This window comes from Crocodylus porosus, unplaced genomic scaffold (genome assembly GCF_001723895.1).
Source record: "Crocodylus porosus isolate Cpor-Errol unplaced genomic scaffold, CroPor_comp1, whole genome shotgun sequence".
Lineage (NCBI taxonomy): Eukaryota > Metazoa > Chordata > Crocodylia > Crocodylidae > Crocodylus > Crocodylus porosus.
This window is the reverse complement of record NW_017728906.1, coordinates 52647202-52662117: the sequence shown is the minus strand read 5'-3', so window position 1 is coordinate 52662117 and position 14916 is coordinate 52647202. Positions and strand designations below refer to the sequence as shown.

Here is a 14916-nt window from a genome sequence, read left to right as displayed (position 1 = left end):
TCTAATATGCAGTAGAGTGGTATAGTAAAAGACAAAACCCTGCTAGCGAGCTTGCAGCAACATTTTAATAAGATAAGAACTCCTAGATTTTAAGAAACCATATTGTATATTGTACCTGAAAATGCTTTAATTGAAAGGTGTATCAAGACATGCATGGAAGTATACGTTGAGCTGTCAGTAAGCCTACAGTGAATTTCATTGAATGTAACGGTTGTGGTACATCCGCTGTATGAACAGATAAGCTGACAAACATGTGTAGGTTGCCATAAACTGGCATAAGTGTGAACTGTATGTAGATTAAAAAACTGGATCAACAAGTGTACTTGAAGTTAATATGGTATTTACTCAAAACCAAGATGAGGTTCTTTCCTCAGTCAACATGTGAAGAGGGGAAGGGGGACTCATCTTAAATTCAAGTACTAAACCATGGCAGGCAGCTCCTATAGTCCTAGCTCTGGGCCCAAAGTCAAAACCAGAGCTGAGCTGCTACTTACCCTAAGTTGGGGTGGCTTGTGTGGAGGGAGAGGGGGTGCATGGCAGGGAGAATTCAGGGCAGACTGTGAATTTGGGATGGGGTGCATGGGGGGACACCCACTGTTTGCAGCTTGGGGGAAGCATGGGGAGCGGGGTCACCACAGGCTCCACCACTGTCATCTCTCTGCCGCTTACCTACAGTTTCAACCCCAGCCTGGTTGGGCCCAGACCTGCTGCTTCTGCCCAGCTGGTCTGGGCCAGGCTCAGGTTGGGGCCACACTGACTTCCCTCAAGTGAGAACCAGAGCAGCCACAGAAGGTAACCATGGATAGGATCCAATTATTGGGAGTTCATCTTAAATTCAAAGTCAGCTTGGAAGTTGGGTAAATATGGTAGTTTATCAGAGACATTTTAAAATAAACATAGAATGTTAATCTTTTGTGAATCAAAGTTTCTTCACAACATTATATACAATAACAAAGTAACAAAAAAGAACAGGTAACTATATTGGAACAGAAATAATACAGTCTTCTTGTTTATAGGTTGATATTGTTAAGTTGATATAACTAAACACCATACTAATACCAGATATTTTCCATGCTACAGCAACAAGCACCTTTGGTCACCACGGTGGCCTGCTGCTTAACACATTTTGAGACCTTTGCAGTTAGAAACTAGGGAAAATAGCGTAGGGGAATTTTCTTCCTTCTAATGTAATCCACACATTGGAAAAACTGGTAAAACCCCATGGATCTGATTTATGGATACTCCCCTACTTAAAGCATTTCAAACCAGTGACTGATAGTCAGCCTAGAAAGAAAATACTAGAACAGAAAAATAAGTGAAAAAATATAGCAAAGAATTATCATAATAACCTAATAAAATTCAATTTTACCTTTTTCCTGGGTTTTGAAACATTTCTTCAAATGCCAAACACCCATCTATTTGATTGGCATAGACTTTCTAACAAGTATTATACTTGTAAAAAACACAGGCAGGATTAATTTCAGAGACTTAAAAGAAGCAAACACACAGTAATTGTTACTAGACAATAAAAAAGTGTTCTTGACTATATAAGTTAGAGAATCTAGCTTTGCATGATAAATTAGAGTACGTACCCGTGCACCCAGTTCATTATACTGCAATTTCAAAGCAGTAAGTCTTTCATCCAGTTCTTTTGGGTTTTCTGTCTGTTGTTTTTGAACAATCTGTCGACCAGTTTTTATCACGGTTTCCACTTCAGACTTCACCTCACTCAGGCTTTTATACAATTTCTAATCAATTCAAGCAGTGAGAGAGAAAAATCACAATTAAAACAAAAGCATCACCACTACCAACAAAAAATTCTACTCTGTCCCACCCAGATTTTAAGATTTAAATTATTATGCAGAGTTACTAGTACACTAGATATTGTGTGCTGTAAAAAGTCCCATTCTCTGAGCATGCTCCAATCCCACAGGAGCCATCATTGCTCAGATAGCTGGGTCCTAATTATGTGAATCAATATATAAATAGTTATGAGACTTAGGTCTTTACCAATAAACCAGAGGTCAGAGGAATAAGTTTGGTCTATATAACATTTATCTAAAATGTCCTACCATTGCTAACACTGCTTTCAAAACTCCCTTAGTGGAAATAACAGAAATGTTGGTATAGTGAAGAAGCCAATGGCTGTCAGCATTTCTAATACTATATGACAAAGGCCTGCTCTGATCTGATTTAGACATCACCATTTTTAGAATAATAGCAGATGCATTTTGCCCACTTATATCATCTGTCATCTATGATCTAACTGACAATGAAGTGCAGTTAAACCCAATTTACATAGAAATCTGACAATTTTCAGTACACAAAATCATTAGACTGAGATACTAGAGATTTGAATTGAGCTATATTAAATATTACTTTAAAAACCCCTAAAATACAAAGTGATTTGTGGTTCTTGTAAGTAAGCATGTGTTAAGTATATTAATCTATCTTGGCTCATCATTTCAGATGACTAACTGGGCAACATCTGGACAGAACAAATATTTAAATAAATAATGACCTGTCTGTAAACACAGTTCTTCTTGCACATGCCTTTTTGAAGAATAGCAATTAGAAAACAATACTGATTTAATGTTTTGCACCCACAGAAACTATTTAGCTCCAACATTACATGTTTAATTTATTTCTCTATTTAATTTAAAATTTAATTCTATTGTACATTATAAACTTACTACACTGATATAGGAACAAAAGACTCTGTTGAGAAATAGTCTGGTATAAACACATACAAATGTGCAGAACTGAAATAACAAGGTTGTTGAGAAAGTTTATTGGTGAGATCTTTCAGCTTCATTTTATGATCTGGCAATTTTTGTGGGTACTTACACCCATACACTTAATAGGCTTTTAAAAGAAAGCACCATATACACTAAAATCCAAGGAAAGGTATTTTCCCCATTCAACATGGTGAAAACCATCCCCTGTCTTTCACTTGAATACAAGGTGGTGGGGCAGACAACTTCTATGGCTCTGGCCCCTGTCTAGTCTTGGGGTCAGAGTTGGAGCCACTGCCCCACTGCCATCACCTGTTCACCACAGTCTCTGCCTCCCATGGCTGTCCACTACCCAACATACCTCCAACCACTCCAGCCACTGCTTACCCTCAGTTCTGGTGCTGGCTCTGACCACACTCTGGCCTGAGATACAGAGCACATGGTGGCTCCAGGCCCTGCCCAGCTAACCGACCAGCAGTGGCGGTGGTGGTGGTATCTCTGGCTTTGCTCCAGCTCCAAAGCTGCCACTGCCACTATTGTGGCTGCTTGGCCAGGCATTGTCTAGAGCCACTCTATGCTCTATGTCCTAGACCACAGTGGGTCTAGAGCCAGAGCTGTATGAGTCTATGTGAAATTGCCTTTTAAAACAACCAGTGGTGTAAAGGCTACATCTGTGCAGTAGATTTAATTCTACTCCTTAAGCATGTTGTACAACTTCACATGGTCTGCCTCCCAAACTGGAAGCACAAAGAGCATAGCAGGAATTGAGGATAGAGGATGAGTTTTTCCAGTGTGTCCCAAACTGTACTGATAGAAGTTATATTTGTCATGTGCTTGGCTCACTGAAAGTACTCTACAGCTGTGCCGTGACAAGAGGGCACAGCAGCAGAGTGCTTTAAAAATGCCCAATCATGCAACAAATTAACCCTTGTTTAATGAGGGTTCAATGAAAGGGCTCCAAAGTGGAGCACCTTCATTAACTTCTGTTAGTCCCAGTGTGAGTTTGGGGCCGGGCTGATGCAGCCCAACCTAGCCCTACCCCTGGTGTTTTCTGCAGGAAGGGACAAGGGAGAAAGCTCTGGGCTGGGGTTTGCACCAGAGCTAGGAGGGGGTGGGATAGGGCTAGAGGAGAGAGGCTGCAGGTAGGCAACCTCTCTCTGCTGGATTGGCTCCAAAGTGGAACTCAATTCCTCCCTCCCCCCACCCTCCCATGACCAAACAGTGAACAGCTGTTGATTTGGGGGGTGGGGGGGCGTCACTCTAACTCATGGTGTTTTCTGTGAAGTGCCATGAGTTAGGGTGGGGAGCTGTACATTTGCTAGTGCCCTTAAAAACCTGTATCCAAACATACATACCATACAGTGATCCAACTGTGACTGCACAACCTCCTGCTCAACACTCCTCATCTCTAACTTGGGCACCTGCAGTTTCACTTCATCCAAAATTCTTTTACATTCTTGTAAACGCTGTTCAAAATTGGCTGGCTTCTGGAACAAGCGGAACTTCACAGTCACATCTTGTAGCTTTTTCTGAAAAGTCAATATGGGTCAGTAGTCAAAGTGGAGGGAAATACAGAAGACAGGTTTTCTGCCTGTTTCAACCTACTTAGAATGGTTTACCAATCTGTATGTTTTGTCATGCTTCCATTGACTTTTCTTCAAAACATTTGGATTTTTAAAGTAGATCTCAGCTGGAGAGCAATCTTGGTTTCTATACAAGGAAGAAAATAATTCCATTCCTTCTTGTACCTTCAAAGAGCAGTGGATGCAACAAAGCTGGTGATATTTGTAAAGGAGCCTGTGTGAGGGTCCATATTCCCAGCACGCTGCAGAGCTGAATTCTGAAGAATGTAGGACAGAATGACAATCTCTCTCTGAAAAATGTGAGGGAGTTTAACATTCCCTAGTATTCAAGATGTTTGGGAGTCAGCCTGGTAACCCAGCATGCATTTTCAATGCACCCCTTGTATATGCCTCTAGCTTCAGAACAGCATATTTTTATGTTGCTGCTTTGGGAATGTAGGGCAATATCCTTCTATTCCTGGCAATAAAGCCATGATTTGAGGGGTTTTGTGAAAAGAAGATGACAAAATGTGATTCTGTTGTTAATTCAAGTTAACATTTTATACTTTTGGATTCTGTGTTTATTACATTTTACTAACTGAAATATTAGTAAGAATTAGCAATGTGATCATTCATCTGTAAACAAAAGGAGACAGCTAAGTATTCTGTTTTTCTAGAGCAAGATGCATTTATCTTAAGTGACAGAAGATCATAATAGGCATGAAAAAACAAGTTGTTTTCCTTTGTCCACATAACCACTTGGAGCAAGACATCTACTTCTGAATTCCTAGCAACAGCAATGATTTGAAGACACTGGGCTTGTTTTCATTTTTTTGTAACATTTCTAACCAGCTATTGTAAAATTATTCATGAATTAGCACGACAGAATTATATTATTTTAGCGAGTACTCCTTTTTCCCCTCACTCTAAGGCTCAGAAACTCTCTCCCACAAAAAATCCTCCCAAAACACAGTACTATGAAAACTGAAGATAAATTTGGTAGGGAATAGTTGTTCCACTGTTTCAAGTACAATTACACTATTTTTATAAGAACTGTTTATTTTCTTTCTGAATTTTGAATGAATATTATTGCACTGAGTAGGCAAGGCAAATAAGTAATATTCCTCAGGGCAAAAATAAATATGTAAAGTGCTTATCCATAAATGCATGCTCTTTTCAGAAAAAAATAAATAAAGGTAGAGCTTTTGGAGACTGGCGTACTATAGCGATGGATCAGTTTTAAGCAAATATAACACAATTGATATCAAAAGTAAAATAAGAGTGGTATTCTATCTCAATTTACACTGGTGAAAAAGTGATACAGTGATAAATTAGACAACTTATTTCTTTCAGAATTGGGTGCTTAAAGTAAAACTGCGACAACACATATTCATTTTGATACAAAATAGCTTTTAAATTTAGGTCAAGGAATAATGTTTTGTCCTGATATGGGTATTTACATTTTACATAAATGATACAGTTCAACCTGACAACACTTAAAATAAAATGTATGGCCAATTTAAAAGGTATCTCAACAACTCCCCTGCCCTGCAAAACCCCCACAAACCCAAAACATGATTAAGGAACCCCTGCCCTCCACCCTGCTCAAATCTAGGAAAAGAAATAACTATTTTGTTCCCAATTTATTCATACTAGTTCTAAAAGCATTAGCACTTCAAAAATCCAAGTAAACAGATCAACTTTCAAGATCTGCATTTCTTCCTTGGAATAACCTAGCCTAACTTTTGCCAGACTTGCCTATTATACCCAGCAGCATATACCTGCTGTGCTGCTAAATTTACAAGGATTTAGATATAGACACTTCTGAAGCCAGGTTTTCACTGATGCTTTATGCTGGCAGCATTGGAGTTGCCATGGATACTAGAAAGGGAAGAGTTAACAGGCAAGAAATACATAGTTACATACATTCTAGGAATAATGGATGCAAACTAGTGGACAGTAGATTTAGGTTAGACATTATGAAGACATTTTTTACAATAAAGGTGGCCAGAGTCTGGAATGCCTCTTTCCTGCCGGGGCAGGGGGTTGGACACGATGATCCACTGGGTCCCTTCTAACTCTAGAACCTATGAATTCATCCAAGAAATCATAAATCTTCTATAAAAGAAGAGATAACCCACAACATAAATTAAACCATGCCTTTAGAAAAAAATAACATTGTACTTACAGTCCTTTGTGTCCCTTAACATGAAAATAATTGAGTAAAACATAAATTTTACTGGATTTGCCACCACAAAGCTCAGTGAAGTAATAATATCCCCAGTAAAGTAGGAATAATAAGATGCAGCTATTTAGGAACAGGCAACTTATCACCCTATGGCTTAGGTACAATGTCAAAATCTCTCTCTCTGCTCTTAAACTGTGACGTTCTTCCTGCTGTGTAAATGATGACATGGATGTTATTATTATTGCTATTATCATGGTTGCTGTAAGTAGTAAAAGTAGTAGCAGCAGCAGGGCCTCATGGAGATACAGCATTCATTGTGAAAGATGAATAGACTGAAGAGAACAAGATGATACAAGCTCTTGATCATAAACACTTATGCATCTCTGATTTAGTTAGTCTATAAAGAACATATCTACCCTGCCTTCTGCTAGACTGAAGAGGGTTAAGGAACATCAGAGAGTACTTGGATGCAGGAAAAAAAAAGAATTGCCTTGTTTCTAGGGCTAGGAACAGACATTCAAAAAGCCAGAGCCTGAATTCATTTAATCTTTGCAGGTTAGTCTAACCTGTCGAGATTGAACCAATTTGCAAGTGAACAGGCATTCAGGAAATGCAGCCACATGCTCAGGTGCTAATGGGTGGGTTCAGGTGCTGCCAGGTCAGGGTATGGGTGGCTGGGGTCCAAGCACTTCAGGACCTCTGTGACTGGACCTGGATCAGACCAACTGTGCCCTCTCCTGGACCCAAACTAGATAGACCTGAGCACCTGCCATACCTGGACCTCCCAGACCCGCTCCCCCTGGACTCGAATCAAACTTTCAGATAGGGTCCAGGTCCACAGAAAGTGGGTTTGGGAGCTCAGGAAATAGTAACAGAAGGATCTTGGGATCTGGGTTCCATATTATGGGTGCTTAAGAGAGCTTCCAAGCAATGATGCAAACTTAGAAAATGGTGGGAATAGGGCCTATAGGGTCCAGGTCCATTTTTGGGAAAAGTCAGGGGGCTCAGGGAATGATGAAGGAGCTGGGGTCTGCATAGTATGAGTCCTTGCAAGGAGAGTCAGGTGGTTTGAGGAATAGCTGGGCTTATGTCTGCAGGGTCCAGGTCCATGGTGAGGACCAGTCATGGGGCTTGGGAAGTGGCATGTGGTCTGAAGAATGTGCAGTCTGGGTCCACGGGCTTGGGGAATGGTGGGAGTGGGGTCTCTGGGGTTTGGGCCCACGTTAGAGGATGCATCAGGGGACTCAGAGGACAGTGCAGTAGTTTGTGAGATCTGAGTCTGTGTGCATGGTGTGCGGGGGAAGTGGTCAGGGAACAACAGGTATGGGGTCAGGCTGGTCCACGTCCAGGGGAGTACTGGTAGGTCATTGATCCAGTGCTGGGTCACTTTTCCCTGCCTGCTCAGGATCATGGGGATTAACAGCCCTGAGGCTGTGGAAAAGGGCAGGGCTTTCCCAGCCCCAAGGCTGACAGGAGAAGGGGTTTGTTTTGGAGGAGGCCAGATAGTTACCTGGCTGGGGTCATATGAGCTCAGTATTCTCTCCTGCCCAGGGCAGGGGGTTGGACTTGAAGATCTAATCAGGTCCCTTCTGACCCTACATATATGAATCTATGGGAGCCTGGCCAAGTCACAGAGTGTCTCCCGGGAGGAGGACTGGGGGGCAGAGCAATATATACTGGGATGCTGGAGAGCAACATGGCAGCTTTTATCCGAGAGGCAAGTGTATAAGTATTTGTTTCTCTGGGACAAACTCTACCAGAGGCCACTTCAAGCTCGCTGGAAGTTGTAGAAGTTCATTTCTTGAAACTGTCATTTTTTGTCTAGTAAAAACTGTTTGAGTACTTTTACACTTACGTTTTTTCCTACTGGTGGAGCTGTGATTCCACTAGTAGAAATGTAATGCTTGTATGCACCCAGTATCTATTCCCATTTTTTTCCTGCATTGACTATGTTGGACTAATGTGTTAACTAACATTTCCAACCATCAACTGTAATAACTGTTGCTCTGACACACTTCTGGACTGCAGTCACACCTCTTACATCTAGCACTCTATTGCAAAATGTGACTAAATCATGGCACATATTTAAAACATGGAGGATATACTTATTAAAATCTAAGGTTTGTCCCTTAAATGAAGGAGGCAGACATGCCTATCTCTCTACTGTGATATAAATATAGCTTAAATAATCTACCCCATTTATCTGCATGGTGTGTATGATGCTGTTACTATGTTCAAAGGATGTACTGTCAAATGGTTGATTAAGATTTTGAAATGTGCATGAAATTTCATACTAGAAACATTAAACATTTGACAAACTTGGGAAAGCTATAAAAAAATTTTAAAAATCAGTAATAAGAAAATAAAGCAGACTATTTTTTTCCCCATGTGAAGGTGCCTTTACATGTGCAGGGACACTACTCTGATGCGCTGTAATTCCAACATATCAGAGCAGACTCGATTAATTAAGTCTGCTGGAGCATGGCAATTACTGAGCTCCAGCAGTTTTCTGCATCTTGTGTATCAGTGTCCTTGTGCTTCAAAATAATGGTGGGGTACTCTACCTAAAGCTCATCAAACGAGCTTTAGATAAAGTGCCCCTGCCACCATTTTGAAGTGAAGGGATGCTGATAAACAAGATGCTCCTAGCGCTTTAATTAGAGAGGTTCTTGGAGCCACTGTAAGTAAAGACACCCCCACCCTACTCCCCGCAGTCCTGGAGCTCATGTATAAAAGCCCTGATTTGTTAGCCTGGCTACTACAGTACATTATGGCTCAAAATTTAAAAGAACAGCTAAAATTCCTTACATATGTTAGGAATACTTAAGCATACAAGAGTCCTGTGTATTTGTGTGTATGAAGGAAGGATAGGGGGAAGAAATTTGCATACCTGTGCCACATCAATTTGGGATAAAACTCTTTTGGCAGCATCTTTACCCCGGTTTCGCTTTTTCATTTCTTCCAAACTAATCTCGTGGCTTGCTAAGTCAGACTGTATTTTCTGTTGAAAAACAAAAATAATAATCAGATACATTTGAAATAGAATGATACCCTATTACAGTCATTTGGAATATCTAGTTCTGGAAAAATTCCGAAGGGACATCATTATAATATATACTAAAACTCTGGAAGAAATGATTTAGAAGAGAATTATTTTCCTTACTGCTTTGTAATTCATTTTATTTTTTCTGCCCATAAATCTGATACTACCTTCTCCTCATTGAACATCAAACCAAATTCTGACTTTGTTACAATAGAAATATTATCTGTTGCTAAATACATTGCAGTTATATTGCAGGTACAGAACAGAAATGTTCTCTTCTTGTAGAAAAAGAGATGAATTGCAATTTTTCACTTATGGGAGAAAAAGCTTAACTGGAAAAGAAACACTCAAATTAATAAAGGGTTTATTTAGATATTCTTATTCATTGGTTGACCTGTTGTGCCGGAAATCCTGTCAAAGTATATGGTAAATACAGTAAACTACATCATCTCATACTGTTATGTACACAAATCAACTAAAATGTTATTTAACTTGTAGCTTGGGTTTAACTAACCCTAAACTTGCTTGCACTCTCAGCAAGGGAGGGCAAATGTACAACTGAGTGCCGACAGCAGAAGGTATTAATGGATTAATCGCAACCATTTTCTAGTGAATATTTCTGTCTATCATTTTCAGCAAGAACCAGTGGGTGACCAAATTAGTGTAATAGAAATTTCAGTCTTTGTCAGCTCATTATAAATTAGTTTTATAAGAAGAAACCAATTGACTTAAGCAACTGACCAATGCAATATCATGCAAAATAATTTATATGATGCATATTGATATAACCTAATTTAGACAAATTCAAACCAATTTATGTGAAAATTGGTAGAAAGTATCTGCTAGTAACAAGATTGCTAAACTATTACCACTGAGAATAGTTACTGTATAAAATAATGATTAGCCTTTTTTCTCTCATTACAGAAAGATTTGAAACTATTATTCCTAAATGGAAAAGAATGTGACTTTAGCTTTTAAATGTTCACTTTATTAGTTTCACAAGCACCTCACTCAACCATTCCAGGCTCTCTACAAAATACATGCATACCTAAGATACGTTAACTCTTATAATTAAAAAACCTTACATTACTACAATAATTAAGCACCTATTATTTTGATTTAGTTAAACTGAAGAAACTGAATGACTACAAAATAAAAAGTATTTATTTCTGAAACCATATATTTTTTGCTTGTTGCTCAAAAAGGTACATATTGTATGCTTTATATTGTGTAAAGATACAAGATGGGCATAATGGTTTGTATACGAATATGATAAACTATCTGAGAACTAAAAATCCTTTATATAAACACTGAAACATATTAAGGAACAGACTTACATAAATGTGTAAAATGTAATTGACAATGACCAAAGCTCAGTTCTACAGTTGCATTTATAGAGAGAAAATATTTTTCTGTTTGAAAATGCTGGCATGTTGAAATCAAAATGTTTCACAGAAATATATCATTTTTAGATTAACTGGTGTCATTTTTAGATGAAATTACCTAGGAAAAAATTATACTGGCATTCTGTCAAAGCAAAACCTGTTGATTCTAATATTAACACAACAACTATTTTGGTTCCTAATTTTTTATTTTACAATAAATAAAAAATAGAAAGTTGAAATAATTAGATGCATTGTTTTTTGTATATTTATGATTTTTATTATACATGAACTATTTTTAGGGATTTTTTTTTTTGTTAATTCCATTTAAAAATGGGTTAAAAATTGGAATTGTACAGTGTAGATCTGATTCTTGACCAGTTTTTATCATTCATTTTGAACCCAGCTTTTTAATGCGTAAAAAATAAATGCAGCAAAATCAAAATAGTTCAGTTCTGTGGTTTGTTCCAATATAATACAGGAAAATAAAGAAAAGAAGCAAATGAGAAAAGGAGGACACCACAGCAGAACCATCACCATTCCTGGATCTTATATCTCCACCTCCACAAATGTAATACATCTCATCCAGTGCACTAAATGTCATGATGGAAAATATGTAGGAGAACAACCAAACAACCACTGCGTACCAGAATGAATGCACATGGAATATTGATCAAAGACAAAAGTACCCAGTTACCTGTGGGGGCACATTTCTCACAAAAAAACCACTCTCTCTCCAATCTCTCAGGTCTAATCCTCAAAGGGAATTTACAAAACATCTTTCACAGATGAACCTATAAACTTCACTTCATCCACCAACTGGATACAAAAATAATGGACTAAATATAGACATTGGATTCATAACACATTATAACCTGCCTAACATCTGATAAGCCAGGTAACCTTTCTACTATTTGCCAGATATATTCTTATCACCTGGTCTACATTCCCCTTCCTCCTCCACCTGTATCTCACCCATCGACTGTCTCAATTTGCATTTTCAGAGACAGGAATTCTCACATAATGGCCTCTGGCTTCAATTCTATTCCATCTAGGAAGAGCACAGACCAATTGCAGACACCTCCTCAGCCTGATGAAGAGTGTTTGTACCTGGAAGCTTGCAAAGAAGAATTTTTCAAAACATTTTAGTTGGTCTAATAAAAGATAGCAGATTTACCCAAAGAACCTTGCCTGCCTATGCCCTTAAACCAACATAGCTACAAGCCTATACCACAGGAGATTAGATAATCTCATCCTTCTGCTCCAGATGCATAAATGAGGCACAGTAGTGATGGAGAGCACAAGAAGCAGAAATACATTATTCCCTCAAGGAACAACCTGAAGACACAAATTCCTTCTGAGAAAAGAAAGTTGTGGACCCTCTAAACAGCTATTCCATGTTTGCTTTTGCTTACTTTTCAAGTAAGGAAACAAAAGGGAAGAAGGGCTTCTGAAATTATGTGGTGCCTATTAAAACACATTTATGAAATTTAACAGAAGTTCCATGCAACTAGCCATTTCAACTTAGTTCCACTTTTAATGAAGCAGCAGCATCAGTGACCAGCCAGTCATCTTAAAGTTTATTCAAAATGCAAGCATTTCAAAGGATTTTTTATTAAAAAAAATTCACCAACTGTACAAATGTTTCTTTGCTCATGCAAGATCCCTCACATTTTATTCTTAATCTTGTTTTTTACAAACCACTGGCTATCAGCCCCCCTCATCCATCTCATTAAACGGTCTTTTTAATGATGTCATGTCCTTTTTACTGCTAGATTCCCAATGTTGGCAAAACACCTTTGTAATTTTTAGTTGGAGACCAGAAGTAGCACCTTCACTACTAGTCACTCAGCCATTAGCTGTGCCTGTTGAGAGGCTGCTTATTTAGTGCTGTGTTGACTTCCTTTTTGTTTTTCCCACAGTTCCCTGCTAAGCTATGCTAAAACATTGGCAAGTGCAGTAAATACAGCTATACAAGGACCCAGTCACACAGATGAGTCAGACGATTACTACCTATCTATGTCCTTCAATTACTATATAGCACACATGTGTACCACAGAAGGATGAGGGGGCTAGCTCAACCAAAGAACCCAGATAACAAGTAGTTCCAAGTTAGTTTTTAAATTTACTTGAAATTTTTCAAATTAAAACATCCATCTAGTGGATGGATACTAAGTAGGAAAGGGTGAATAATAAGTGAAATTTTCTTCTCTCCTCTTTTCCTTTTCGGTGAACAAATATTTCTTATAACACATAAGTTAATAGAGCTATTATCATGTTTACTTAAGTGCATAGTTATGTATCACTTGGATTGAGATCATAATAGCTTAGGGCATTGTAAGCCTATGAGGGAAAGAGCTGTGTCATTCTCTGTGTTCTGTATGGAGCACATTACCTGTAATTACATATTTAAAGTTGTATTTTCATGTAATTTATTAGATGTAACACAGCAAGAACCATGTACTTTCATGCCTATAAGGTGGGAGAGTGGTTATTTCAAGCAGTAAATGTATTAAACTCATAGAAAAGCACAGAATGGAGAAGTGGTATGAAACTTTCTGTGCACTGCTAAGTTTCCCTCCTAGCAGAAGTTCTGATAACTGAAGTCCCCCATGAGAGCCAAGTCCTGAGATTTGGAAGCTTCCATCACTTGTTTAAAGATGGGCTTGTCCACTTCCTAGTCCTGATTTGGTGTTTTCTAGCAGATATCCACTAGAGATGACATGCAAGAAACTTGCACCAATGTGCAAAGCTAGCCTGAATGATGGTTAACACTGTAGGGTAATTTTCTTTCTAATGGTATAACATGGAACAGTGCTATTGTGCAGGATCTAGCTGGGTGCTAAGATAAGCTGTTTGGTTGAATGGGAATTGACAGAGAAAAACTGAGAGGGTAATGTGGAAGTAGGAAGGAAGTACATAATAAAGTTACACTTATTTAGTTACAGCATTTTGGCATAAGCACTATAGATAAGTCCATAAATAACAACACAATTGATGGTATAAGTGGATCAAATAACTCTCTTTTCCAAGCGATTGAGCTATTAATATATAAAGAGTCAAATTACTGAGAGACCATGCTGAGGTTCTGTTAATTCAACTATTTATTTATTAATCATTTCAAGAAGCCAAAATGCTTCTTGACTGCTCAGAAGCAAAGACAATATGTACAAACACATTGTAGAAATTCCATCATGCAAAAAAGATATTGTATCCAACATTACAGCTGTTTATTTCTATCTTTGGAACACCTCATCGATTAACTTTGGTTTTGTTTTATAGTAAATTTTCCAAACTACTTTGCTCAATCTCAAAGTCATTCTGGAAAACACATATTTGAACAATGCTTATCTGAGTAGGTCAGACCCAACATGGCAGAGATAAGCAAAATGTTTAAATAATAATGTATTATGAAACATTCCATCGAGAACGCTCTATCTTCCTTTTTAAAATTGCTTAGCTGGAGAGATATGAAGCATCACCTTCACTGACATTAAAAAAATGCTAAATGAAAGGGAACAAGTACATTAGAGAAAAGACAGAAAAAAGACTGGAAAAGATTATAGCATGAAAATATTCAATGTAATTGGTACTCTTATATGAAGCCTCAAAGAAAGAGGTCAGAGAGTAATGGGTCCCGAATAACCTGAAGACAAATTATTGAATCATGCTACCAATTATACCAACCTTGATACTCTTTCTTATCCATTTCTTTTGTAATCTCAGTGCATTCTTTTCCTTCCATATTGTAGTCCATCAATTAATTATATTCATTAGTTAAATTTATCCTAAGAAGACACTTCTCCTAAATACCAGTAAGACACTTTACTATTATTATTATTATTATTATTTAATTCACAATAATTTCCTCTTCTTTGCTCCCAGCGCTTCTTGTCTACATTTTCTTGCTTTGACCAAAAATTGTTTTGTGGCAAAAATTGTGTTTTGCAGAGTGACATATGATGTTGGATTTTAAAAATAATGAAAAATAATGATGCTGTAGGTG

At 38.1% G+C, this 14916-nt stretch overlaps 1 protein-coding gene across 8 annotated transcripts in view; it reads right to left on the bottom strand.

Moving 5' to 3' along the window:
- The window catches only part of DMD (dystrophin), a 1922593-nt gene that overhangs the window by 1087043 nt on the left and 820634 nt on the right, over window positions 1–14916 (bottom strand). For all 8 annotated transcript variants that reach the window (XM_019529123.1, XM_019529125.1, XM_019529122.1 and 5 more), the window contains 3 exons: window positions 9376–9486; window positions 4091–4264; window positions 1593–1748 (listed from right to left, as the gene is read on the bottom strand). In XM_019529123.1, the coding sequence (XP_019384668.1) occupies window positions 1593–1748; window positions 4091–4264; window positions 9376–9486 (441 nt within the window). The remainder of the gene's footprint in view (window positions 1–1592; window positions 1749–4090; window positions 4265–9375; window positions 9487–14916) is intronic.